The 27,992-nt window shown below is 38.8% G+C and overlaps 5 protein-coding genes and 2 non-coding genes across 10 annotated transcripts in view; 2 read left to right on the plus strand and 5 right to left on the minus strand.

The window, feature by feature from the left end:
* Positions 1 to 3,962: 3,962 nt before the first annotated feature.
* Positions 3,963 to 7,928, minus strand: LOC107659720 (RNA-binding protein 4.1). Of its 3 annotated transcripts, XR_001630943.1 has the most exons (5): positions 7,741 to 7,928; positions 6,419 to 6,859; positions 4,616 to 5,488; positions 4,427 to 4,461; positions 3,963 to 4,044 (listed from the first exon to the last, which is right to left on the minus strand). XR_001630943.1 is itself a non-coding variant. In XM_016448743.1 (4 exons), the coding sequence occupies exons 2-3, from the start codon at positions 6,828 to 6,830 to the stop codon at positions 4,638 to 4,640; spliced, it is 1,263 nt and encodes a 420-aa protein (XP_016304229.1). In that variant the 5' UTR covers positions 6,831 to 6,859; positions 7,741 to 7,928; the 3' UTR covers positions 3,970 to 4,044; positions 4,616 to 4,637. The 3 variants fall into 3 exon arrangements, 2 of the variants coding, with proteins under 2 accessions (XP_016304229.1, XP_016304230.1); XM_016448743.1 differs by lacking the exon at positions 4,427 to 4,461 and having other exon boundaries at positions 3,970 to 4,044; XM_016448744.1 differs by lacking the exons at positions 3,963 to 4,044; positions 4,427 to 4,461 and having other exon boundaries at positions 4,615 to 5,488.
* A 118-nt stretch (positions 7,929 to 8,046) lies between these two features.
* LOC107659722 (RNA-binding protein 4.1-like) lies at positions 8,047 to 11,871 on the minus strand. 2 transcript variants are annotated; one of them, XM_016448745.1, is made up of 4 exons: positions 11,788 to 11,871; positions 10,769 to 11,198; positions 9,409 to 10,165; positions 8,047 to 9,220 (listed from the first exon to the last, which is right to left on the minus strand). In XM_016448745.1, exons 2-3 carry the CDS (start codon positions 11,178 to 11,180, stop codon positions 9,426 to 9,428), a joined length of 1,152 nt encoding a protein of 383 aa, XP_016304231.1. In that variant the 5' UTR covers positions 11,181 to 11,198; positions 11,788 to 11,871; the 3' UTR covers positions 8,047 to 9,220; positions 9,409 to 9,425. The 2 variants fall into 2 exon arrangements, with proteins under 2 accessions (XP_016304231.1, XP_016304232.1); XM_016448746.1 differs by lacking the exon at positions 11,788 to 11,871 and having other exon boundaries at positions 10,769 to 11,769.
* Positions 11,872 to 13,021: 1,150 nt separating this feature from the next.
* LOC107659723 (RNA-binding protein 4.1-like) lies at positions 13,022 to 16,783 on the minus strand. Its single transcript, XM_016448747.1, has 4 exons — positions 16,718 to 16,783; positions 15,551 to 15,993; positions 14,805 to 15,471; positions 13,022 to 14,409 (listed from the first exon to the last, which is right to left on the minus strand). The coding sequence occupies exons 1-3, from the start codon at positions 16,756 to 16,758 to the stop codon at positions 14,834 to 14,836; spliced, it is 1,122 nt and encodes a 373-aa protein (XP_016304233.1). The 5' UTR covers positions 16,759 to 16,783; the 3' UTR covers positions 13,022 to 14,409; positions 14,805 to 14,833.
* A 1,335-nt stretch (positions 16,784 to 18,118) lies between these two features.
* On the plus strand, positions 18,119 to 19,386 carry LOC107659708 (TRAF-interacting protein with FHA domain-containing protein A-like). The gene is made up of 2 exons (XM_016448732.1): positions 18,119 to 18,199; positions 18,405 to 19,386. The coding sequence occupies exon 2, from the start codon at positions 18,461 to 18,463 to the stop codon at positions 19,040 to 19,042; it is 582 nt and encodes a 193-aa protein (XP_016304218.1). The 5' UTR covers positions 18,119 to 18,199; positions 18,405 to 18,460; the 3' UTR covers positions 19,043 to 19,386.
* A 2,894-nt stretch (positions 19,387 to 22,280) lies between these two features.
* trnak-cuu (transfer RNA lysine (anticodon CUU)) lies at positions 22,281 to 22,353 on the minus strand. The gene has a single exon. It is a non-coding gene; the product is annotated as a tRNA-Lys (tRNA).
* Positions 22,354 to 23,146: 793 nt separating this feature from the next.
* On the plus strand, positions 23,147 to 23,220 carry trnan-guu (transfer RNA asparagine (anticodon GUU)). Its single transcript has one exon. It is a non-coding gene; the product is annotated as a tRNA-Asn (tRNA).
* A 1,815-nt stretch (positions 23,221 to 25,035) lies between these two features.
* The window catches only part of LOC107659709 (cornifelin homolog), a 6,128-nt gene continuing 3,171 nt past the window's right edge, over positions 25,036 to 27,992 (minus strand). The window contains exons 3-5 of the mRNA XM_016448733.1: positions 26,638 to 26,760; positions 26,332 to 26,492; positions 25,036 to 25,485 (exon numbers count right to left, since the gene is read on the minus strand). Of these exons, the coding sequence (XP_016304219.1) occupies positions 25,315 to 25,485; positions 26,332 to 26,492; positions 26,638 to 26,752 (447 nt within the window). The 5' untranslated portion in view covers positions 26,753 to 26,760 and the 3' untranslated portion in view covers positions 25,036 to 25,314. The remainder of the gene's footprint in view (positions 25,486 to 26,331; positions 26,493 to 26,637; positions 26,761 to 27,992) is intronic.

Raw genomic sequence — 27,992 nt, forward strand, 5'->3', positions numbered from 1 at the left:
TGTTACAAAACTTCCTCCAAAACTCTTTTTTTGTATATTTGATGATTCTCCTTACATTTGCTTGCTTCCTTTTATATTCAATAAAATTCTGAAAACTATTATTATTTTTTAACATTTTAAAAGCTTTATTTCGAGATTTAATTGCTTGATCACATTCTTTTGTCCACCATGGTACAATCTTCTTTTTTTTCTTACCTCCCTTCTTTGGAATAGTCTGACTTGCTGCTAACAATATAGCATTACAAATATCATTATTAACCTTATCAACCTCTTCTTTAACTTAAATTTTTTCCATTTCTTGTTCACTAATACTCCTAAATGCCTCCCAACCTGCATTTTCAAAAAAACATTTGTCTACCCCTCCTGCATTACACTCTTCTATACATAAATTTACTTCAATCACTATAGGATAATGATCACTTCCCTATAGTCGTTTCTCTAAACACCTCCCATAAGCATATACCCGCCCGTGAATTTGAAACAAGTGTAAGATCAATAGCTGCTTCTGTTCCTGTTCTTACATTAATCCTTGTTCCCCTTCCATCATTTAAACATACTAAATCCTTAATCTCCATTAATTCTTCAATCACTATTCCATTCCCATCATTACAATTGTCCCATAACGTGCTATGAGCATTAAAATCTCCGCAACATATGATTTTCCCTTCTAAATGTACAATCAATTCATCCAATACCTCTAGTGATAGTCTTTTACATGGATTATAAAAATTTATAATTTTAACATTTCCTTTTTTTTTTTTTTTTCCAAAACTGCTATTATTATAAATTCCAACTCCTTTACTTTCCCTAAAACCTTATATTGTATTCCTTGTTTTACAAATATTATACACCCTCCCCCAATATCTTCCTCTCTATCCCTGCGTATACTATCATAACCTTTAATACTAAAATCTAAAACTGGTTTAAGCCAGGTTTCCTGAATGCATATGATTTCTGGTTTCTTTTTAAACCCTTTTATAAAACCTTTAAACTCTTGACCATTTGCTAACAAGCTTCTTGCATTCCATTGTACAATATTCAAGTTGTCTTATCACCTGCATCTCCCGACTTCCCATCAACTTCCAGCCTTTTATTGATATTTTCCCAAGATATGTTGTCTATACCCAAAAAATGTTCAGCTCCCTTCACAATTATTTTAATTTTCTCTGTTTTGTGTCTGACTTGGTCTGTACAATTAATTACATAAGCAATAAACAAAATCAGCCTATCCACTGTCAGTTTTGTGCTGCTTTCCACTGCTTGACCAATCTCTTGTCTCAAGATGTCCTTATCTTTGTCAGTATCATCACTTCTCCTTTGCTCTTGGACCTTCTTCACTGCCTCTGCATAACTTATGTTGTTTACCACTTTCACTTGTTCAATTTCCACAGCTCTCTTCCTTACATTACATCCACTGTATGTTACCCTATGTTGCCCCCCGCAATTACAGCACTTATCTTGAACATTCTCTTCACACTTTTCAATTCTATGATCACCTCCACACTTAGGGCATCTTTGTTTTCCTTTGCACACCGCTGCTATATGTCCATATCTATAACAGCGGAGTGGGGGAGGAATATATGGCCTCACTGCAAAGCTCATATATCCAATTTTGACTCTTTCTGGAAGCACTGAATCCTGAAACTCCAAAAGAATTGATAAACTATCAGCCCTTTCCCCATTCATTGTTTTTTGCAACCTTTTTATTGTACTCACTTCACCTCCAGAAATACTTTGTTTGAGCCTTTCTAGATCTTCTTCGATTGGAATGGAATGGTTTCATTCGTCTCTCACCCAACATATTCCTTTCATTCACGTTTTTTCTTGTAAGCATTATCAATTTTTAGTGCTTTGTTTTTTTGTTCTTCTGTTTTACATATTACTAACAGGCTTCCATCTCTCAAAATCTTAGCCGTATTCACTTCTACCTTTTTCTTCAACTCTCTAGACCAGGGGTCCCCAAACTACGGCCCGCGGGTCGAATGCGTCCCACCCCCACATTTGGACCGATCCTCTGAACAATGCCAGAGACATATTTTTAAAATTTTATTTTAAATATACGGTTTCACTTATATCATGTCTATATTTGATAATAAATATTGTCTTTCAGACTAAAATTTCCCTTAGTTATTAACGTAGCCTAATTATTTGTTAAATTCACCTACCAACAGAACGGTACGTTCAACATAACGTACCATCGCGATCGAACAGGTGACACGCGAACCAGCGAAAAAATTCAAAGAGACGACAAAATGGCCAAGCGGTTGGCCATTTTATTTAACCAAAAGTGGACAAGTGATTATTTTTTTGTTCAGTATAAAGAAGTGGCTGTTTGTCTCATCTGTCAAGAAACAGTGTCTGTGTTCAAAGAATACAATCTGCGCCGACACTATGAAACCCGCCAGAGAAAAGTATGCTAGCTTGCAAGGCCAAATGAGAGCAGACAAAGTGTCGAAGCTAAAAAGTGTACTATCAGCTCAGCAGAATACATTTGTACGCCAAACCCAGCTGAACCAGTCATCCGTTCGAGCTAGCTTTCACGTAGCTAAACTGATTGCAACCAGCGGTAGGCCATTCAGTGACGGCGAGTTCGTCAAGAAATGTATGAATGCTGTTGCTGCGGAGGTGTGCCCCGTTAAGAAAGATGTCTTAAATGCGGTGAGTCTGTCCGCAAGTACAGTCACCAGACGAATTGAAGAAATGGGGGATAATATATATGCCCAGCTGCAGGAGAAAGTTAAAGAATTTGATTTTTTTGCATTGGCACTGGATGAGAGCAATGACGTGCAGGACACAGCACAGCTGCTAATTTTTAGTATATTAACAGTATTGTGTTAAAACACTTTCTATAAGCAGTTTGTATAAATGTAATAAACTGTAATCATCTCCTATTACTGTTGATATTCAAATCAATAAACTGGATGTAAATATGCTCTCTCTCCCTTATGACTGTATATATACAATAAATAGAAGAATCTTAAGTTTGAGAATCTAACAGATATTTTTTACACATTTGCACAAATAGAACAATATTTCATATTTAATTTCCAAGCTAAATTACCATCACTTTTCCCAAAACTCTTAGTTATTGAATGGCTGGTTATATAACACCATCTTGAATACAGCATGATTAATCTGAGATCATATATATATAATAGATTTAACTTGAGGTAGAGGTCAAATAGCAGGAATTATATTAAAATAGTACACAAGCATTTGTAGCCTGTGCATCATAATTGGTTTCCTTGGTCCATTTTATCTGTAAAACTCTTTATGGTAGGGGCAGATTCTTTAAATAAAATAGCAATATATAATATATAATTTAAAGCAGCTGAATTGGACACCGTCTCTTTGAAAGATAAAAGTTTTTATTAAATCTGAAATAGTGTGTGTAGAAGAATTCTTTGAATTATTTTCATTGTCATAATTATATTTTAAAGTATTGCGTATACATAAGGATCTAAATCCTATGCTGATTCAGCATTGTATAAGAAGGGGTTAAAAAAAAAGTTAAAGAAGAATACGAGGAAATGAGGGTATGTACCATTAAGTCAGGAGTGCTGATAGTGCTGAATCACAGGAAAAGGGTCAAGATGGTTGGAAAAGGTTAGGAAAGAAAAAACAAGTGAAATATTGTAAATGTATGCTGAACAGCTAGGTTCTCTGCTAAGAGCTCTCCCAGCCATAGTGAATGAACTGAGATAGAAAATGTCATTGTGCAAAAATGTTCATTGAGGAAAAATTAATATTCAATTTTCCACCATTTTCCATACTGTACATCCAGAACAACTGCAATACAAATACAATTGCTATGATTTAGACAGAAAAAGAGATTTTGTTTTTACTTTTATTAACGAGAAGAAAATATTTACAAGTATTAGTATTAAGAAAAAAAAAAACAAAAAAAAACAGGGCTACATCAAGTTTGTTAAGATGACAAAAGGAGTTTAGTGCCAGGAAGTGGGCCCTCTGTACTGTCCTTGACCCAGGCAAAACAGGATGCATCACAACTTCTAAAATGATCCATGAGCAACCAAGAAACACCTGCAAAAAGAAAAGATGATCATAAAATCATGTCAGTCATTCAGTTATAAATTCTGTGGACTTCCATGTGCCCAAACATTGGACAACATGAATTGTTATAAGACACTTTATAGGTAATACGAAGTAATCAAGGGCTTCAATTTGACAAATCTGACTAAAAAGAACAATTTTATCCTGCTTATATTTATGAATATATTGGATCTGTAACCTAAATATCCATGATATTATAATGAAGATATGTTAAGCAAGACCTTGCAAAATTTGCAGATCATCAATGACAGGAAATCAAAAACTGATAACAATACTTCACTGCCATATGAAAGCAAAGAACTTTAAAGGTATAGTTCACCCAAAAATTGAAATTGTGTCATCATTTTCTCACCCTCATGCCATTCCAAACCTGTATGACTTTTTTCCCTGTGGATCACAAAAGTAGTTGAGGTTGAGCAAATGATGACAGAATTTTCAGCTATTGGAGAGGAAATATCCCTTTGACAATAATCCCCCTAAAAACTGCTTAGCGTTTGATCAAACTTTGCTCTAACCTTTTGTAATCCTAAAAAGATCTCACCTGAGTGCGCACAGGTATTTGGCTAGTAAGCATAGCGCGCCCGTTCGGCATATGGATCCCGCGGTACATCGTACGCAGAGCTCCTGGGAAGCGAAGAGACAGGAGAGAGGCGCGACCGTTCGTACGCGTATCCCTCCGCTTCTAGGGGAGCTCGCCGGATCGGGCTCCGTTCGCGGACATAGTATGAAGAGGTGGGAGCCGGAGGAGGGGGAAGGGGATGGCGCTCATATGGGTCATGGTTAGAGGAGGACAGGCGCTCTCTCACGATCGCTGAGGAGGATGGGGGAGGAGGGACCGTAGGTGGAACCGCGCGTCTATCTTCAAAATAACTTGCTCCGTACGGACGTGCCCGATATTTCTCATAGAAGTCCACCACCCCGTACGGATCTCTTTCCTCATAGGGCGGTCGGTGTATTGGGTACGCAGGCATCGCACTGCCATAGGCCACGCCACTGCTCCCATACGCAGCCTCACTGCCATACGCGGGGGCCATGCTATTATCAGCGCCAATGCCGTAGCCCGCTGGCATACCGTAACTCATTGTACTCTCAAAACCCGCGCCCCTTCCATACCCTGGGATGCCGTACCCTGCTCCCCTGGAGAAGCCATGTGAGGGTGCAAAGTTGCCACCGTAGGCCGGCTCGCCACTGTAGCCGCGATGAAACCCCCGGCCACCACGATCGCCACCCGTATCGAACCTGAGGGGCCCATATCCTGCCGAGCCTGGGCCCTCTCTGTAGGAGCCGTTCTGGTCCATTGGGCATTCTTTGGACCAGTGGCCTTCCTGCCCGCACCGATAACAACCCATTCTCTCTCCCATTCCCGGCGCGGTACGCAGGCGGCTAGTCGAAAGCTTCACGCTCATCAGTTTGCCTTAAGGAAAAGAAAGAATTTGCCATGATATTTCTATTTTAATTTTTAGCATGCACACGGATCAAACGTTCATAAGGCCAAAGCAGCCATAAACTTAGACTTCACGCTATGTTTCAACACAGTTATCGACAAAAACACGGCCAGAATTTTTAAAATGAAAAATCGCCACCATTAGAGTTTAATGTCAACGTGAAACACTGTTTGCAACCCATTTTACTTCTTTAATCTGACGCATTACAAAGCGAAACAGAATTAAAAAAAAAATAATGGCCGATAACTGACAAATGGCAGATATTATACATTCTACTAAATTTCTGAAAAACACTATTAAAACACTAAAAACTAAAATTCTTGTATGGTATGAATGCATATAGGGATCAGAACATTATAATGTAAAGTTTGAAAGAAAGATGGATAAATATAATAAGAATGCGGTTTGAATAAGAAAAATTAAGTCGACCGAATAATACAGAAGATCTCAAAGATTTACCAATAGACTTTTAAATAATTTGGTGTTATAAGAGAGCATATGTGGTTTGTACAGCATATTTATATGTTGCATTTAAGTAACAAATATACTTATGAAATGTCTCACTTTCAGAAAAGAAATCACACGTTTTCCCTTGCTTTTTAGGATGAAAATAATTTCAATTAGGAATTGATCAGCTCAGTGAAAACTGGAAACATTTGGCTTTTGAGTACCCGATAATTTTTTTTTACTGTATTTTAGAACTAAATGGACATCCTCTATTGACCTCCATGTAATAAACTAACAGTAGAAATCGAATTGAACAAATTTCCTCCACTTATCACTTACCAATTTTTCTACTTACCAAACAGTAATGAAGCTCACTTTTGGAACAAATGTGACAAGATAAAATTATTATTATTATTTTTAGCTAAACTGGGCAAAGGACCATACTGGCTCACCTTGAAAGGCTGTGTTGTCCAAGCCACTAATGGCCTCCATAGCATCTTCCACTCGCTCCATGTGAACAAATGCATAGTCTTTCACTATGTCACACTCAACCACAGGTCCATACTCCTCAAACCTGGCCCTGAGCTCTTGGTTGGTGCAGCTACTGCTGATGTTGCCAACGTGAAGTTTTGTAGAGGTCTTGGGCTTCCCTTTGCTCATCTCCACATTCATGGCTAAACCGTTCAGCATGTAATGGTGAAGATTTCGAATGGCTTCATCTGCCTCTGCTTTGTCATCCATGTGCACAAAGCCAAAGTTTTTCACAATGTCACACTCCGATATTTTGCCATACTGAGAGAAGAGGGAGCGGATCTCCTCTGCAGTAGTGTTTGGCGAAAGGTTCCCAACAAAGATTTTTACCATTTTAGTAATGTGAAGTCAACGTTTAGGCCCTGTTGTGAGAAAAAAATACATATTATGGTACTGTAGTGTATGTTTAAAAAGGCAGGTAAGGTACAGAACAAAGGCAGACTTAAATAATACAGTACATACACAAAATATCCTCCTGCATATTAGACAATAAAACATATGAAGGAAAATGTGAGCATTCTTGTCGAATACAGAACAGTGATGTGTACTTTTTAAACAAATCTTTCTTTTGAATCGAACTTTTCAGCCGATTTCGAATCGAAATAATTCAATTGGTCGGAGTGGCTGACGAATCAACAATTCAATGACTCATCGAACAGATCGTATCTTTTGTACATGCCCGATTCTGAGCTGGAAACCTATGAGGGTTTGAATTATGGGGCAAAAGGTAACCAGACAAGCCGAATAAAATAAAATTGACTGCATGTCAAGTACAAAAAGTTGTTGCTATGAAAACGTCCAAAAACTTTATTTAAAGGTTTCACAGCATGTATAATTACGCCACATCGGAATATCAGCGAAACTGAATTGTTCGAAAGAATCGACTCGCGAAACATGGCGGGCTTCCCATCACCAATAGAGGACAATGGACAATAAAAGCTACACTTTCTGTGCACTTATTTACGAGCTGCGTAACGTTACCAGCAAAACCTCTACATCTTAAGAATTGATACAAGATAAGCTCTGTATCAATAACTAAAGTATCCAAAGCGTTCATATTGCATGCATTATAATCAAGTTAGCTTACTGTCCATCTAGCTAACCGTGAATACGGGCAGAAACACTGTAGCAAACGAATGAAACATCACACAACAAAATACAGGAAATGTAAGAGAAGAGATTAGCCGTTCAGTCAAGAGAACACTAGGCTAATTTCATACAGCATAACGAATGTTTTTCATACCTTTTCACAATGCTTGCAGGAGCCGGTGCGAGATGAAATGGCGACATAAAGCGAGGCTGGCTGGAGAATAGAGTTGCATGGTGTTAACAACACTGCCCATCCCCTTTTCTTTTCTCCACACTGAAAGCCTGCTGTAATAGCTTGCAACTTGAGCTTTCAGATTTCAAAGCATCACGTGGCCAGATAGATCGCGTAATGATTTGTTACATAATAAAGAATTAAAGTACCAACACAGAAGATCCATTTAATTGAAAGATAATCATGTATTCATGTATAAACGGAGGATTCTACTATGAAAGACACCGGTATTTTTGTCACCAAAATATTGGTTTATTACAAAAGATAATTCATAAAACACACTCCTGACTTCTGTAGGAAATATACAAACTACAGAAAATCTAATTTATAAACTTTTTCACAGAGCTTCCCAAGGCACCCATAAAGAAGAATCACCAGTAAACGCTAGCAGTCTCAAAAGGCGAATAAAGCCCTGAGTGAGAGTTGGTTAGCACATCTAATGCACTTTTCCAATTCACTCACATGTACAGTCCACTTTCCATCTAGGTGCATCTTCATATAACGTAATGATCTCCTGCCATAAACAGTAATTTGGTGTGTACAGAACAGAAAACAGTTTGCATCCCACTGAAAGCTGCCCAACTATTTAGGTTGTATACGAAATCATATTTTTAAGGGGGGTAATCAAAACAAGCTCAAAATTCACGTCCAAGCTCCCAAATCACAAAAACTCAAGAGATATTGGTAGGAGAAACAAGCTGACCATCCTGTTGAACGTACCAATGAGATAACACAATTCAACAAGCAAGTACAATTCAAATCTGAACAGTTTGTATATACCAATCACCTGTAGCAAATAATAAAAAATGTTGGAATGTTGAATTTTAGTTTTTTTCCCCCCCAAAAAGCTTTTTGCAGCCGCAGGATTAATTACAGATTGCCACTCCCCCTATAAATACACAATGCTGGCATTATTATTGCCAGAAGAAACATAACCAGATTGTCGTCACCAAACATAAATCAAAGAAATTTAAGTGGCAAACCAACCTGACAGCTGAAGAAAAGTCTTGGGAGCACTAAAAAGGGTAAATAATAGTGGATCACAACAACTTGACTGGGGGAAAGTAGAGACGAAAGTAAAATTCTAAATCTCACAGAGCATCTGTGTAATTGTAGTTAATAGCGGAGTTAAAATTATGCTGACATTAGACACCCCCCCCCACCTTACCTCTGGAAAAGCAAAGCAAAAACCAAAATCACAACCACTTCTTGCAATCATATAGGCTACAGATCCTTTGGAAAGGGAAATTAAACAGCAGTTTGTGCATTATGGGTAAAACATTAATGAGCAGAGCTAATAAGCATTGTGATCAATCAAATCCTGCATCTTTGAAATCCAATGGAGCATCTGATTGAGGCAAAGTCTTATAGGTGGAAGGGAAGTCTCTTCACTTGACAACACCTAAAAAAAAAAAAAAGGAACAAATATTCTGTGAGATGAAAAACTTGACATTATTTTCTGACATTTGTACTTTTTAACCCGAGCAAAGCGGCTTCGCTTACTACTGTACTCGAAATGGCTTACGCTTAGAACAGATCACGCTGGCATCTCATCTGAGTGATCCAAGTTAACGACCCGCTATCGCTCACCTTAGCATGTGTGTGGCTTAGTATGCGTATCGAACCCGCTCGGTGTAGTTCTCTCTGGGCCGCGGCACGGCGTAAGTCGATGAGCTCCTTGATACCGGGGAAAGTCGCGAGCGCTCGTACAAGTAGCCTTCCGAACCGGCGCCCACACGTCTGATTGGGCTACGGTCCCGCGAGAAGTACGCCGATGCCGTGGGAGGCGGAGGCGCCAGAGGGCGTCGCTCATAGGGATCGAGGCTGGGAGGAGCCAACCGCATCCTTGAGAGAGAGGAAGAAGAGGGAGGGGGAGGAGGAGGGGGAATAGAGAGAGGCCTACTCTCCTCGAAGAAGCTAGAGCCAGCCGGACGAGCCCGATACTTCTCGTAATAGTCAATGCTTCCGTAGCGTTCGCGCTCATATGCGGACGGCCTCTCGGGATAGGAGCTCGGTGGCCTGCTGGGGTACCGTTCACGAGCATCCGCGACGTACTCGCCGTAGCTGGGACGCCGGCTCATAGGTGGGGGAGGGGGAAGCGGCCCTGCTGGGTAACCTCTACTAGGAAGACCTCCAGGGCCGCCCATGCCGTAACTCGGAGCACTCCTTGGGGGGCCTCTACCACCGGGAAATCCCCCCATGCCTCCGCCATAGCTACCGTTTTGGCCACGCCTGCAATCTTTGGACCAATGGCCCGGTTCTCCGCAGATGTAACAGCCAGTTTGGTCTCCCATGCCGGGCGCTGTACGGAGGCGACTTGTGGACAGTTGTACTTTGATCAGCTTGCCTTGTGAGAGGAAGAGAACACACGCAAGACAATGTAAAACTTTCTTCCGCTCACGTAAACCGTCAATTTAAAAGATAATTATTGCATCACGATAGCCACAAAGCACTTAAAGGGTTAGGTTGCCCAAAAATTTAAATTCCGTCTTCGTTTACTTGCCGTCATGTCGCTTAAAACCCATAAAACTTTGGTTCATCTTTGAAACACAATTAGGATATTTTTAATGAAACCGAGATTTTTGTTCCTCCACTGAAAGCCTGTTAACCATATTAAATGTGCTCGATGTATGTGCACTTACAATGTTATCATCAACTTTTTGAATCATCAAACTTTTGGTTACATGGACTTTCAATGGAGGAACAGAAATCTCTTAGGTTTTTATTAAAATTTAATTTGTGTTTTGAAGATAAAACATTTTTGGATGAACTATCCCTTTAATATTAGTGTATCTGAGGTCTACTGCCAATTACCTAGAAAATGGATTCTCTTCAGCAATTACAAAGAACTGAAAAAGGAGTAGTACATTCTTCCCATGCTAAAAAAATGTAAGGAGTAAAATTCAACTCTGGATAACCATGGATTTCGTCGTTTCGGATTAAGGTTCACCTTGGAAGGTCGTGTTATCCAGCCCACTGATGGCCTCCATGGCATCTTCCATTCGCTCCATGTGAACAAAGGCATAGTCCTTCACTATGTCACACTCTACCACAGGGCCATACTCCTCAAATTTAGCCCGGAGCTCCTGATTGGTGCAGCCACTGCAGATGTTGCTCACATGCAGTTTGGTGGAGCCCCTGGGCTTCCCTTTGCTCGTCTCCACATTTAAGGCTTGACCTTTCAGCTCGTGATGGTGGAGTTTGCGAATAGCCTCTTCGGCCTCCTGCTTACCTTCCATGTGCACAAAGCCATAATTTTTCAGGACGTCACACTCTTTTACTTTGCCATATTCAGAAAAAAGAGAGCGCAGATCTTCCGCGGTCGTGCTTGAGGATAGGTTGCCAACAAAGATCTTAACCATCTTTATTGCCGTTTTTTCCTGGACAGAGGGAGCATAGTTTCTAAATTCACGTTATATCAACAGATGATTCCCTACATTACTGCTGTGTTGGCCTACAAAACCAACCATAGACAACTTAATCCTATCAGAGTTTTTTTTATTTGTTTCGATTGTGTAGCTTCAGGCCAGAATGATTTCGCACCACTCAGCATTAAATATGCTGTGAGTGACACTCACTGATCTGATGAAAGCGGTAAAGTGGAAAACCAGGTTCAGTTCTTCGACTTTATGGCGCAGCCGAATTAACGTCCATCATACCCAACGTATTAACCTCCTTACGTTTTATTTTTCATCATTCAACTATGTTTTTAATGCCCGATACACGATTAAGTACGACCGATGAGCGTCGGTGAGGTTTTAAGAGCTATAGGCCAATGGTGTCGACTGTGCAACGCTAAGTTAGCACGACTAACGTTACATAAAGTTACCCGAAGACGTGGCCTTATTAAGAAACATGCCGTTACATTACAATACTACGCCAGACTGCATTATCTGCATGTGATATCTAAACACTAGCACTCATGTAAAGTAATTCATAGTCGATTATGTAGGAACAGCATTGCCTTACCGTAGCGAGCACGTAATCTCACTGGCTGCCAAGATGAATGAAGCCTAAAATGGAGTCGCCCGCCGTCACCGACAGTACTTCCGGTCCACGAGTAAACAAAAAACCCAACACGCGTTCAGAGCAGTGTGTCTGAATTAACACAGCTTTTACTAATTATTCAGTGTTTAAAATATTACTATATTTCAAATTAGATCAAATAAACGCCCAATCTGAAGCACAGATGTCACTAAAAACTGTAATGAATTATATAAAAATTATACAAGTAAACAAACATGTTCAATTGGCTTTAATCTTTATTAAAATTATCGATATATTGTTGAATTTTATACTTAACAGACCAAATGGGGTAACTCAAAACCTAATTCTGCTCATTTTCAAACAGCCGTTGAAGTTCACTTAAAATCGGTTTTAAAAATAAAAAAGCCCGAAAAGCTGTACCTGTTAAAATAATTTATCTCATGTCTGTGATGCCCTTTAATTTTAATATCTTCCTGTTTTTCAGTTTAATTTATTGGTTTGTTTGCACTCGCAAAATGGAAGAAAAAAAAAACTTAAATATCTGAAGAACTTGCAGAATTTTGTATTTTTGAAAGTTCAATAAAAAAAAAAAATAAAAGTTATGTAGGGCCAGGAATCACTGATCCAGTAGGTTTACACAGCTGTTAAAATAGCCTGGTTGCTTTAAATTTAAAGTCACCATTTCAAATACTTTGTCAAATGTTTTAACACATTTGGCAGTTTAACCCTCTACTATAAAGGTTAAGCGATTCAATGTTTAACAAACAAATGTACTTTATAATTATATATACACACACGCAGCAGTTTAACCCTGAGTGTTAAACTCAGCATATGTGCATGTTGAACATATATATATATATTTTTTTTTATATATACACAAAATATATACATATACCTTAATACACAACTGCAATATTCTTAAAAATAACAGCAAAGACAGTTTGGGCAGGAAAAAAAAGCGCTTTATTGAAAGTGCAATCACCTTAAAAGGAAAAATAAAATAAGTTTTTATGCTGAGATCTTCAACACCGGAAGAGGCACATTCATTTGGTGTCCCACAATACACACACAGCAGTTTAACCCTGAGTGTTAAACTCAGCATATGTGCATGTTGAACATATATATATATATATTTTTTTTTTTTATATATACACAAAATATATACATATACCTTAATACACAACTGCAATATTCTTAAAAATAACAGCAAAGACAGTTTGGGCAGGAAAAAAAAGCGCTTTATTGAAAGTGCAATCACCTTAAAAGGAAAAATAAAATAAGTTTTTATGCTGAGATCTTCAACACCGGAAGAGGCACATTCATTTGGTGTCCCACAGGTAAATGAATGAACAGCCATAACACATTTTATTGTAAAATCAAGACAGAACTATGGGGGGTGGGGGGGGGATGCATAAAAGTTAACCTAAAATATAAAACTATAATCCTAAAATAGATCACTTGCAAAACATTTGGATCCAAATACATGTCATTGAGACACATATGCAGTCTCTGTACTTAAGCTATACCTTGAAACAATTAAGTATATAAAGGCATGCAGAGTTGTAAAGAAACTAAATCAAGTGACTTACCTGGCACAATCAAACTTAAAAAGGACCACTGATTAAGGAAATATTGGGAAGTCTACCCACTTTGTGAATCAGAATGACAGGATTATTTGGACACAGACCAGGAATAGTGAGACGCCAATGGTTTAGGGCAAAAGAATAGCCTTGAAGACGAAGTGATGTAATCGTTTTCATTTCGCCGCAGAAGCGGTTCCATTATCCGTAATACTTCTAAACTAGGAAGCAAGATGTTATGGGTTTTAATTCGAATGTGTCAAACTCTAGGCTATATAGTTACTTTCATGCCTATTTCGGCAAATTGAATTTTAAAGGTTGGCAAGAAAAGCAAAACGACGGACCAAGTTCCAGTCTTTTTATTAAAACTTCCAAGTGTTCCTATGAAAGAAAATGATACAAAGTCCTTTAACTTCGATACTCTGCCATTAAAAATGCACACTACAGCACAATTTCAATAAAGCCAGTAGACGGAAAGGTTTTATTGCTGCGGAGACTGTATTCTTACTTGCATGCCGCACTTTAACAAATAGCTTAGAGAGGGGAAAGAGAGAAAAAAAAAAAAAAACCTTTACACAAATGAATTTTTGTTTTCAAATTAAAATTTTCATAGCGCTTGTTACAGTAGTTTAATAACAAACGATAACCTCATTCCAGATTTTAAAGGTAAAAAGGTACAGTGTGATACATTGAAGTGTTCTTTGAAAGAATCATTTTTATAAGCGTTCCTTTAATAGTCTTTACCAAACCACCAAGTTAACCTAATTTACGTACTCTGGCTTAGTGCTTCTCTCACCTATCCAATGTTAAACAATAAAAACAAGGCAAAAAAATAAAGCAGAATTGACAATTTAGCATGACGTTTTTATGCGTGTAAAAGCGGTAGTTTTATAGAATGTGCAGTCCGCAACAGAACTCTTCCACTATGGTGCGCAGGCGAACGAAACGCGCTCTGGCAGACAAAGACGTATCGCGGCACGTGCACCTGGAGACAACGACGACGATCTTGTTGAATAATTTACACCTGGAAAGAAAGCAAACCACATGAGTCAAACGGCTGCAGTGCCATCTGGGATTACTGAATCGACAAGCTAACTTAAAATAAAGATTTGTATGAAGTCTATTTGATTAATATGAAGTGAGAGCTTAATATACCATACGGTTACTAGAATTTACCATCTAAACACTTCGATACGAAGTTCAGCGTTCCTCGAGCAGTGCTTTTAAAAAGACCGTAAGGCCATTTAAAAAAAAAATAAATAAATAAGTATAATCCAGGCACTTTGATACAAAGTTTACGTTACTGCTACTTGCGCATCAATTACACGACACGCAGAACAGGGCAAGTACGTGAATTCTTGGTTCTATATTAAGAGGGCATTTCAGAGCTCATTTTTGGGTTGAGGGACCTATTCTCACCTTGGATTACAAAAGCGCAGTGGTGCACTTTAATACGAGTAGCGCGGAGGTGGAGGCGGCGCCCTGTCAGCATAGGGGTCTCTGGCCCGAGGCATGCTGTACATCGGGGTCCGAGACATGGAGAGAGGGGAGAGACGAGATCGCTCGAATGAGTAACCATTCCCGGCGGGTGTCTGAGGGGTAGGAGGAGCACGTCTGATGGGACTGCGGTCTCGTGCGTAGTACGAGGATGGCGGGGGTGGAAGGGGGCGTCGCTCATAGGGGTCGAGGCCATTGCCAGCCAATCTCTCTCTCATAATGCCAGATGACGGGGGCGGTGGGGGAGGGGGGATGGCACCCAGGTGCCGGTCCTCATATGAGGAGACACCGTAAGGGCGAGCGCGGTACTTCTCGTAATAGTCGACCACACCACGTTCACGCTCGTATGCCGGCGCTGCACGCTCGTATGCCGGCGCTGCACGCTCTGGGTATGGGGGGCGTCTGGGAGGCATGGGTGGTGGTGGTGGAGGGGGACCAGGGGGATACCCGAAGCGACCCCTAGGATAACCAGGGGGCTCAGGCCGGTCACCAGAGAAACGGGGTGGCCAAAATCCACTGTCTGGGGGGCCGTAATCTTCCTCCTCGCCTCTTGGTCGACTCTTTGATATCTGCACATGAATTCGTTTGCCTGCAAATGCAAAAACATTTCATATTAGCAAATGTGATAAACATGCAAAAGGATATGAAAGACAGACTGGATTATTTACCTTGGAATTCAGAGTTGTCCAACCCCTTGATGGCATCCATGGCCTCATCGGAATTGCTCATGTGTACAAAGGCAAAGTTCTTAATGATGGCGCATTCGGCAACTGTGCCGTACTCTTCAAACAGCGCTCTGAGCTCTTCATCTGCTCCTTTCTCCACATTGGCAACATGAAGCTTCACAGGACCCTGGTTTTTGCCCCGACTCGCTTCAACATTGATGGGTGTTCCATGCAGCTTGTGTAAATGAAGGTTTTTAATTGCCTTTGTTGCACTTTTGCGATCATCCATGTGGACGAAGGCAAAGTTCTTGATAATGGCGCACTCAGTGACCGTTCCATATTGAGTGAACAGAGACTTTATTTCATCTGCTTCTGCCTGCGGAGGCAGGTTCCCAATGAAGATCTTCACCATCTTCGCTAATGTGTTACGCAGAGCCTGAAACGCACTGTGACAAGATACACTTACAATGAGTTGCCAGCAAAGCAAATTACTATGGTTATTGTAATGGGCTATGGCTTTTTGCAAATCAACGTAACGTTAGAAGAATGAGAACACGAAACCACGCCTGGTGCTAAACTGAAATTGAAACCTTTCACAGTGGACTTCCTGAGAAGCCAATCAAGTCAAACCAGTTTATGCAAATACTTTAAATTTTACTTCACCCTACATACACGCAAACACGACTAAATAAAACGTTGTTACGTTAAGCAGAACTAAATGAAGTTTCGTACGAACCAATCAAGAATTCTCCTCGCACGTTTATATGCGCCACGGCCTCGTGTGATATCTTAATAGTAGCGGACTACGAAACCTCGACAAACATTAAGTTTATTTACGGCATATTCTTTAAAGTATTTATGCTCGTAAATCACGAGAACAGGAATACAGCGAGTAATCGTCGATTTAAGTGCCCAGCGCCTTGAGGGAAAACTCCGTTTATGGTGCTAGGTTTGAATAGGCTAACAACGTTAGCTTAGTACGTTAGCCGAACAGCCATTGCGCGCCAAGATAAACAAGATGTATGTACGACGTTCACATGCAGCCGATTAACAGAGTTTTTACATACCATATAAAAGCTGCTTATATCATAAATGCCTTAATTCCGCGTGTTAAACCTTAATTTTAATACTGATGTAATAAAGGTCAAAGTACTAAGACACAATACTCACCGCCTGTTTCTCACCACAATGAGGAAGAGAGGGTGCGTCATTCAGTAATATACTTCCTATAAGTCCCGCCCACCAGGCTGAATAAACCAATCAAATTTAAGAATGTGGATCACGCGGAACGTGGCCAGTTAGAATTGTGGAAAGTTAAAAAGAAACGGTTCTGAATGGATGATAAATCAATTGTGACTTTTTGTGCACTCGTATGAGACGAGGGGAATGAGGAAGCAGACACAGCTTTTCTGGCAGGAATTGGGTTGAAGAAAATATTTTATCAGCCAAGCAATGCACTATTAAACGAATGTTTATGTTATCATTCATTGCAAAAATCAAAAAGCAGAACGACAAAGCAGAAGAGTCTGGGAATTCTAATAAAAATAGAAATAATAACACAAGAAAATCTCAGAATTCTTTTACCACCACAAGAAACTTTATTCTGCCAGAAATGAGGTCTCCCACAGTCTCCTAAACATCATTTTATCTCACATGCTATTCCACTCAGACAAGTCTTTCTGCTTCTGTAACTGGTTAGTGTTTACAACAAAAACAAAGTCTGCATGTCACTTGGGCAGTTAAATAAATCACTATTGCTACAGTGGTAAATAGAATTTAATTAGACAGAAATAAAGATTTTGTATGGTTTTAATCCGGGTCTCTATGCTACCAGTAGGTTGTGGTAATGCACTACCCTAGATTAGACTGAGATCCGCCCTTGAGCAAAAAAGATGAAGAGTGCGCAATTGTTTACTGTCTAGTTTTGATATCCGTGTTCACTTAAGTTTTTAAACTTTGTTTCATAAATGTATCATCACTTTTATAGTGTTAATGTTTGGGATAAAGCAAGCTGTTCCAGACCACATTGAAAGCTGAGCAAAGATAAATGAAATATAGCCTAAGCATTCTTATTTCTTACTTGTTTTAGCCTACGTGTTGCGTGTTTATAGATTATGTTAAAAGAATGTTATTTTGCTATGATGATGAAATTGACATGCAATTGACATTCAGCTGCCTAAAAGCCGCCAACATTTCTCATCAACTTCCCTTCCCTGTGGTTTTACAATTTTGTTAGGATGTTTCTGGGGAGTGACTGATAAGACATCGTAAATGATGACCATAAACGTGTTCACAGTCATGTTTAAACACCTCTTTTATCTGGTCTTTAAAACGTTGTCATGTCACAAGATAAAGCCTGACGAGTGCTTTAAGTTTTAACATTAGGCTACGCAACATGGGCTTTTTCTTTTTGATCAAAACGAGAATACAGCGTGTCTGGTATCTCCAGGTCAAACAATAATGTAGAAATATAATATGAAACAGATAGCGAAAGCATGGAAGTCAGTTGCGCAACTCTGGAGTTTTTGAGAGTCAGAAGTCCCAAGCTGAAAGGGGGGTGGATGTTTCTGATGCAATTCCCTCTTTGTTTGTAGAGCTCATAGCATAGCGATCAGTCCGTTAACTGATGATCGTTGCAAACAGCTTCTGAAGGTGAGCTACTGTCTAGTTTTGTTTAACTGTACGGCACTTATTTAGTCCTCGTATATATACTTTAGCGTAAAGTTTTTTCGCTAGATCTCTGCTATTCACAGATCTATCTCACTTTAATTCAGAATAATACGTTTTGCTGCAACATACATCTGTACAATGTAGCCTACTAACACATAACGAGTTGTTTCTTGTCGTTTTTCCTTAGGTTTAACTGTCAACAAGTCAATTCAACCCCACAGAAGTTTCCATTTGTTTCCCAGAATGAATGACAATAGCAAACTGGAGACCGAAGAACTGTTCGCCTGTCTTCATATCCATCTCTTCCACCCTAACCAAACCATTTGTCCACTCTTCCACAACCTACCCCTAAATCAGCCATACAAAATGCACGCTGAAGATCAAGTAAGGCTTGGCCGTGATGGACAGACCTGCGTCTTTGTCCTAAATGACACCTCTGTCTCCAGAAAACAGCTCTCCATACAGGCGTATAGGAAAGCTGGCAGCCCGTTCTTGAGCTTCATGATCCAGAACATGAGCCAGAAGGTCAAACTCATGGTTGGTGGGTCTGAACTGAGATACCTCGAAAGAGCTGAGCTTGATGACAAGGTGCTCTGCCGCTTTGGGAGATACGAACTGCTGATTTGGCAGGAACCAGGAGATTCAGAGAATAAATTTGAGGTCCTGTTTGAAATATGCAATACACCCCCTTCACAGGAATTGGGCATAGATGTGCCATGCAGACCACCTGTTATGGATACCGGTGTGCCATGGAGAAGCTTTGAGAATGGAGCACCTGCAAGCCAAGAGCCACTGGAGTCAGATGAGACAGTTGTTTTAGTATAAATATTTTTGGAACAGCACACATTGACCATTCAGAATATGCATATTGTTATTTTCATTGATACTGTGTTATTAAAACAGTCTGTTATGCACATCTCGTAAGTAACCGAATGAGATCTAAAACTACACTGTAAGTGACATTACAAACTTTGTTATGATTTCTTCTGGAATGCCACTGAACCAGTTTTGTTGCCTGCTGTGCTGTGTCTTTGTGTTCTTCCTCTTGTACATATATATTTTATTATGTATTTTGCTGAATTATTGGAGCTATTGTCACACATTTGCTCAAAAGGTCCTTTTGTGTTTTCTTTTCATTATTGTATGTGTTCATTGCATAAGTGCTTTTGGCCAGTGTTTTTATATATATAATATTTTTATTGCATCGTTTGGTATGGACTGTTACTTGATAAAATGTGAATCATAAGCTTTTGAAAAATGTGAAATTACCATGATTGAAGGGTTATTCATATACTACTTTCATGATATCTTATATAATGAAATAAACTTTTTTTTTACGTATTTATTGTCCAGATTGCTTTTCAATATAGGTAAAAAATGATTTTAAAATGTTTGTTTTCAGGTTTAAGCTGTACAAAAAAAAAATCTAAATTCACGGTCAATTTAATACAAAATAATATTTTCCAGGTAATATTTTAATAATGAATAATTTGCTTCAGTACAATGACTATATAGAAGCTAATTATTTAATTTAAGAAACAATGTGCTGTCTTTCTGTGATGGACTGGCCATCTGTCCTGGGTGTTTTCCCCGCTTGCAACCCGAGACTCTGGGTCAGACTGCATCGATGGATGTGTTCACACTTACTGTAATATTTTTCACACACAGCATAAACAGCATAAATGAGTTTTTATATATGAAAACTATATATAGGCCTAGCTCCCTTTATATTTTAGAAAAGGGGATCCAAAAAAAATGAGCTGCTTGTCATCAAAAACTTTGAAAACCCCTGTTTAAGAAGCATTAATGAGTTGTTTTTTTCCTGTAAACAAAAGTTCCTTATAATGTTTGTGTCATTTAAAATACATACAGGTCTGAAAAGTGGATGTTTGTTTGCAATTTCAACTACTATTTCAAATATTTTTTTGCATGCTGCTGGAAGATCATGGTTAATTACTGATCTCCAGAAAGCAGTTGTAAATGTTTCAGTTGGCAAACAGGGAATTACATTTTAAGCAAGACTATTATTATAATGGACTTTTATTTCTTTGGTAAGGTTAAGAATCTTAAGAAAGGTTAATCCCAGGTGACTCGGGAACTGAAAATCACTGGAAGATCACCATCCTTTTGTACTTTCAACTCACCACCTGTCCTTATTCTTACAAACAGCTGATAAGCATCTGCTACACGGCAGAGATATCAGATGGTTTACAGTAAATTATGTCAGTGATGAACAGACAAGATCGAAACTCTGATGTAACTCAACAGGAGTGGCAGTATTCATTTTTTGATATATATCTTCATGTAAAAATTATATGAATTATATTATTAATAGCCAGAGCTTGTGACACTGTATTTCAATACTGATTATTTTAATGGGTTTACCGTGTAAAAATCATAAAGTATAAATATTGTACTGTACATATGTTATTGTAATGTTCAGCACTGAGACTGACTGATTTCTCAAAACAACATTGATTGACACAGCTGTCTCAGCATCATCACGCTCAGATTGTTGTTTGCGTAGTTGCTTGTAGAGACTGGTTGCATTTGCTGCTTTTGATGAACTCTAGTTACTAGGAGGTTTGGTGAGCGCTTGTGTAGATTTTCCAACAGACACACGTAGAACAACAGGTCACCATGAGTCAAACATTTCAAGGAACAAATACTAAAGAAATAAAATGTGATGAGATGTGGAACTATGTGGAATTGCACAATGTGGAATTGACAGGAAGTCAGAGCTATCTGAAAGAACACACAATTCTTCAGTCACCAGTCAACAGCGATGCGAGAAGATTATTAGACATTCTCAGTCTTAAACTGCTGAGGAAAGTTTAAAACAACAGACCAGTGAACTCATAAATGAAATGCAGTAGATCTCATTTTTAAGATGGTTACATGTTAAAATACACTAAATGTATTCAATAAACTATTGACCTTTGAAATTAAGAAACTTTAATGTAGTAAACCATGTTAACATATAAGATGCAAAATGCAAAATCTGGAGCACAAAGCAAAGGTGAGGAAGAGACTTGCTCTTCAAAATCAGCCAACTGAACAAATATAAGATGTCTGCAGACATAACAAGCTTTTTTTGATATTCCCAGTAGGAAAAAAAAATAAAGCAGTAGAATATACCAAAAAACAAAAACTGCCAGACACACTCAAATACAATGCAGAAACAGAAAAACTGTTCTTTGTGGACTAGAACGTTTAGTTCTAGAACATTTGAATAGCTTGAATAGTTTTGGTTGAAACACTGATTTTAAAGACTATTCTTCAATTCTTTCCGCTGGGAAGGTTTATTGGATTTATGAGGCTGCCATGGTTTTGGTTTCTTGTAGTTTCTGGCATTTTTCACGTATAAGCTCTACTTCAGCTCTCTTGCCATTTGACATTAGGCATGCATAGTTCAGTAGGTCACCAAACAGCAGTCAGAGAGTAGGAGAGAAGGGTGCCATAATGGGGGGAAGGTTAGGACAATTCCAAGGGCCCTGATCTGAGAGGGTTACAAGCTAAAAACTATTGAGTTTGTAAGTGTAAAACTGAAAGGAGGGAAATTGGACATTGAAAAGATTACAAAATTACCATAACATTACCACAACTAGGCTACCTTTTTACCATAACATTACCATAACATTAGGACCACAAACTGGTATGCAAATACTAAACTGCTCTCTTTCTCTTACACACAAACACACGTTTTTCTTATCATCATATATGTTTATTCTCTTTAGACACACCTCTGCAGTGAAACCATATAGGCTACTGTAACCATAAACAGAAATGTTCAAAAGAACTTTTTAACATTAGGCTTCTTTCTTTTCTCTACTTTTCCACAGTTACATGTTATAGCTTTTGTGCACGTGCTCTCTTAAAATTCCGGCATACATGAAGAAATACATTAAATACATTTTGCAAGCAAAAAAAGTTATATTAAATAATGTTCAAATGTGTTTCATCTTAAAGGCACAATATGTAAGATTTTTTTATTAAAATATCCAAAAACCACTGCTTATTATCCGGAGTCAATCTTTTAGAAGGGTCTTTATCCAAAGAAGACCGCCCAACGTGGGGCTCGAACCCACGACCCTGAGATTAAGAGTCTCATGCTCTACCGACTGAGCTAACCGAGCTACATGCTAATTGTTTTATGCTAACGTTTTATGCTAATGCTAACATTGTTTTCAACCAGTTTCTATTGACAAAAGGACCACAGGGACCAGTTGCATAAACATAGCTATAACTGTGTCTTAAGAACTAGTTTGACCAACTAGCAGTTAGCCAAAAGTTAAACAGTCTCACTTTTCTGATTAAAATTGGGTCAATCTACATGTTTGTAACTGACTTTTAAACAGTTATGACCAGTCTAGAAGAAAACAATTTAGATGGCTAACGTTTTAAGACTAGTTTAAGCAGTTTATGCAACCGCAGACATAATAAATAGGTATTCATTATGTCTATGTATGCAACCGGCCCCTGGCCTATTTACTCCAAGACCAGTTACTCCAGAAGGTGTATAGTTCGAATTAAAGAACACATTTGCGAGAGAAACACAGTGACAAGACGCAAATTACACAAGTCAAGGGTTTCAGACGCAAACTGAAAATAGTTTATTAACTTTACATTTTTTTTTCTCCAGAAAAACACTGAACTTAATGCATATGCTCTTATTTTACTATAAGTATTCTATGACGAAAATACTGAGATCAATGTGAAATTCAGAGCAGGTAAAAGATAACAGAATATTTCGATAATGAATACAATGTAGAAAAATTACCATGTTTTTTTATTGTAGAAACTATACATTTTAATTACGTACAATTTAATTAATAACCAATATGTTAAAAACTTTGTTATTAGTGTTATAGTTATTCTTCAAAAAGGTCCCATTACTGTATACTGTATTCATAACAAGTAGCGGCATCTGTCTCTGTGGCGCAATCGGTTAGCGCGTTCGGCTGTTAACCGAAAGGTTGGTGGTTCGAGCCCACCCAGGGACGAAAGTTACTTTTTCAAACGAATGAGTATTCCTGAATATTGGGACATCGAAGTATATAGCACGACAGAGAGGAGAAATAAGCCTAGCGGTGGCCAGTGCCTAGTACGTTTTACATTTTATAATTTACTTTAAACTATATAGTATATTCTCATTATTCTATTTTTATTTAAAAATATTAAATAGTAGTTATTTTTATAGCAATGTTGTCTGAAGTCAAATATGCTACTACATATTTTAATTTAAATTCTGTGGAAATCAGGTTCAGCGCAATAGCTGACCGAAGTGATTTATTGGCATTACATGACTGCTCCCTAGTGGAGGATATAAAATATGTCCTTAAAAGGACAATTCATCCAAAAAGAAAAGTTATTTAATCATTTACGTCATCGCACCAAACCTATATGGCTTAATAGCTTTAATTCAAAACGTTATTAGGCTACTTATCGCAGGTCTATTTTTTGTTTTTTCAAATCCGTGCTCTTTGCCAGATGAGAACATAATTAGTAAATGCTGAAGGAATCATCTTCCTTTTTGCAGTTTTCCAAGAAATAAGTGGGAGAGTTATTATTATTTAACATCATGCGTGGCCGCGAGGATTTGCTTGTTAACGCAATTACGTGTTGGCTACATGCAAGTTGTTTTTTGCATATTAGTCCTTCCTCCCAGATTCCCCTATGACTAATTTCAGCGTCTCATTAAACTCTCCACATCAGTTCTGTGCTGACACTGTTTGGACAAGAGACAACAGCCCAATTACACACTCACACTCACACACACACACTCTCACACACACTCACACACACTCACTCACTCACACTCTCACACACACACTCACTCACTCACACTCTCACACACACACTCACTCACTCACACTCTCACACACACACTCACTCACTCACACTCTCACACACACACTCACTCACTCACACTCTCACACACACACTCACTCACTCACACTCTCACACACACACTCACTCACTCACACTCTCACACACACACTCACTCACTCACACTCTCACACACACACTCACTCACTCACACTCTCACACACACACTCACTCACTCACACTCTCACACACACACTCACTCACTCACACTCTCACACACACACTCACTCACTCACACTCTCACACACACACTCACTCACTCACACTCTCACACACACACTCACTCACTCACACTCTCACACACACACTCACTCACTCACACTCTCACACACACACTCACTCACTCACACTCTCACACACACACTCACTCACTCACACTCTCACACACACACTCACTCACTCACACTCTCACACACACACTCACTCACTCACACTCTCACACACACACTCACTCACTCACACTCTCACACACACACTCACTCACTCACACTCTCACACACACACTCACTCACTCACACTCTCACACACACACTCACTCACTCACACTCTCACACACACACTCACTCACTCACACTCTCACACACACACTCACTCACTCACACTCTCACACACACACTCACTCACTCACACTCTCACACACACACTCACTCACTCACACTCTCACACACACACTCACTCACTCACACTCTCACACACACACTCACTCACTCACACTCTCACACACACACTCACTCACTCACACTCTCACACACACACTCACTCACTCACACTCTCACACACACACTCACTCACTCACACTCTCACACACACACTCACTCACTCACACTCTCACACACACACACACACACACACAGAGATTGATGTGATTGACATTGTTGATGCACACATGAGAAATAAACAGTTTTATGAGGAAATATATTATTTATTTAAATAGGTGTACACCCTATCTTTGCTTTATATTAAAATGTTTAACTATATTTGGCAATTTATCTATAAAGAAAAGTGTTAAAAAAATAGAAAAATGCAATATTGTTTTGTTCAGTAAAAATATTGCCATTGTTAAACAGGTAGGCTATAAATATTAAAATATAATTTTATGTAAATGTAATACATATTCCACTATGTAATTTCAACAAAACAGTAGATTTTGCTCTTTGGGGAGCCTGAGGTTAAAGGACTGGCAGGTGTGCTCGTGTGCACTGAGGTCATTAGTAGGCAGGATTGATGGGTTGCAGAGGCTGGGTGAAAGCCTGCGGCTGCTGGTGAACCGGGTTAACGACCACTAGAGAGTGCCGTCGAGCCTTTAGCTCTCTCGCCATCTGACACCAGACGCACACAGTGCAGCAGGTCACCACACAGCAGTCATCCTGTATCGAACCCTTCATGAAAGAGAAAAGAACATCAAATCAAGTGAAACTTAAAAACATGAAACTGAGTAGTCTATAATGGGAGGGCGGGGGAAGTATCGTCCCGTTCATACTGGGGACATCATTTTTTGAGCCATGCAACATCTGTAAACTTGATGAATTCAGTTTGTAGTTCTAAAATCAGAAGAGAATTGGGGTTTTTGAGGAAAGTAATGTTTTGTGGTAAACATTACTTGAAAAGACTTGAAGTCTTTTCAGTGTTTTGATATATATATATATATATATATAAGCATTAGAATGGTTTTCCAAATCATAAACACATTATTGTGGTAAATCAGTTTTGTTTATAAATATATTTATTTAGTATTTGAGTTCAAATCAAAAATTGTGCCACTAGAGTTGTGCTTTTTTTGGTCATGTTTGGTCAAATGAAACAAAATTAAATGAAATTCAAATTCAAATGTTTAAAGGAATGAATACTTGTATTCAGCAATGATGCATTAAATGGATCAAAAGTGACAGTAAAGACTTTTTCACACTGACAAATATTTTTATTAAAAATAAATTACACTGATACAAATATTTTCTGTTTATCCAAAAATTCTGAAAATGTATGCATTGGGATTTCCACAACAATATGAAGCCGCACAACTGTTTTCATCATTGATAATAATAAGAAACCGTTCCTAAACAGCAAATCAGCATATTAGAATGATTTCTGAAGGATCATGTGACACTGAAGACTGGAGTAATGATGCTGAAAATTCAGCTTTGCATCACAGAAATAAATTACATTTTAAAATATATGACAATAGAAAACAGTTATTTAAAAAAATTGTATAGTGATGCTGTATTTACCTTAATGTGGAATCTCTCTCTCATACTGCTCCTCATGGAGAGAGTAATTGGATGCAAAATGCCACCAAAGCATATCTCCAGCAGGGGGAGACAGAGACACTCTCCAAATTCCTCACTGGTCTTACACATGAGGCAGTATGGACACCAGAAACCACAGCAACCTGCCACAGTAAAGCAGATGACATTGAACTGCTTTCAGATCATCCACAAGCTCACAGTTTATTCTCATCATTCTTCACACATACAAACATAGACTGTAGTCAATATGTCCTGCTTTTCCTCTTTCTCTCTCCACCCCACACTTACAGATGCCCATGTCTTCACAGCAGTCACACACTCCGCTGCTCCACTGGTTTAACATCACATTATTAGTGGTCACCACCATGGCTGGCTGGACACTTACAGCTGGATGTGCCATCATGAACTGACCTGGGAAAACGCATTTGAAAATCCGGACAAATCAGAATGCTCATCACACATACACACACTTTTAATAAATAAAGAGATTTGTATTTATTTATAGAGGCATATGTTTAAATACATGCACATTATTTAATAATAATAATAATTATTATTATTATTAAGCAAAATTAAATGTAATTAGTCTTGAGGGTTCCACTTAATGGACATGTTAAAGTAAGACACTTTTTAAAATCTCTTCTGATGGATTAATATTTTGAGTTATCATGGCATAAACCCTGTCATACAAGAGTTAATGTCAGGATATTTACAGAGTCTACTTGTCGCTGGCACAGATGTGAACTCACATGTGCAACCCCTCTGAATTTAGCTGGTTTTACATCACTTTACATTCTAGTTGGGCTACAAACATAAAATAACTGTCCCCACTTTGTGTGACAATACAGATAGCAGTGTTATTCACATTTAAATTACATTGGAATTTAAATTACTATGGAAGCTGCTCCATCAGCGATCACAAGGCTCTCCAGAGAGTCGTGAGAGCAGCTGAAATCATTATAGGCACCAAATTACCCACCTTACAGGACATCTATTATACGCGACGTCTGAGGAATGCTCGCAAAATCATTGCTGACCCCAGTCACCCAGCACACAACCTGTTTATTAACTGCCATCAGGCAGGCGGTACAGGAGTATTCGATCCAGAACCAGCAGACTAATGAACAGCTACTACCTACAGGCCATCAGAACTCCGAACACTCTTTAAAGGGGTCATCGGATGCCCATTTTCCACAAGTTGATATGATTCTTTAGGGTCTTAATGAAAAGCCTATAACATACTTTGGTTAAAATGTCTTAATGGTAGTGTAAAAAACACCCTTTTTACCCTGTCAAAATCAGCTCTGTTTTCAGCAAGCCGTTCTAGTCCGTGTTGCTTTAAATGCTAATGAGCTTTGCGGACCCCGCCCCTCTCTTCCGTGGGGTGACTAGCAGTCTGTAAACTTCAGCCGCGAAACTTGTTAACTAGCACATATTAGGAAAGGCGATTTGCAAAGATTCATAAAAAAACCCTTATACTCACTTCTTCTGTAGATGAAGCTGGATCACGAATGATTCACGCAAACTTAAACGCATTTAGGCAGATCAGGGATTGGCGCATTCCTTTCAAAAACAAAAGTAACGTTAATCCTCTGCGTCTTCAGCGGCTCAGATGTCGGGAGTAAATGACGACTGCTATGTTC

Source organism: Sinocyclocheilus anshuiensis, unplaced genomic scaffold (assembly GCF_001515605.1).
Source record: "Sinocyclocheilus anshuiensis isolate Anshui unplaced genomic scaffold, SAMN03320099.WGS_v1.1 scaffold960, whole genome shotgun sequence".
In the NCBI taxonomy this organism is placed as follows: domain Eukaryota; kingdom Metazoa; phylum Chordata; class Actinopteri; order Cypriniformes; family Cyprinidae; genus Sinocyclocheilus; species Sinocyclocheilus anshuiensis.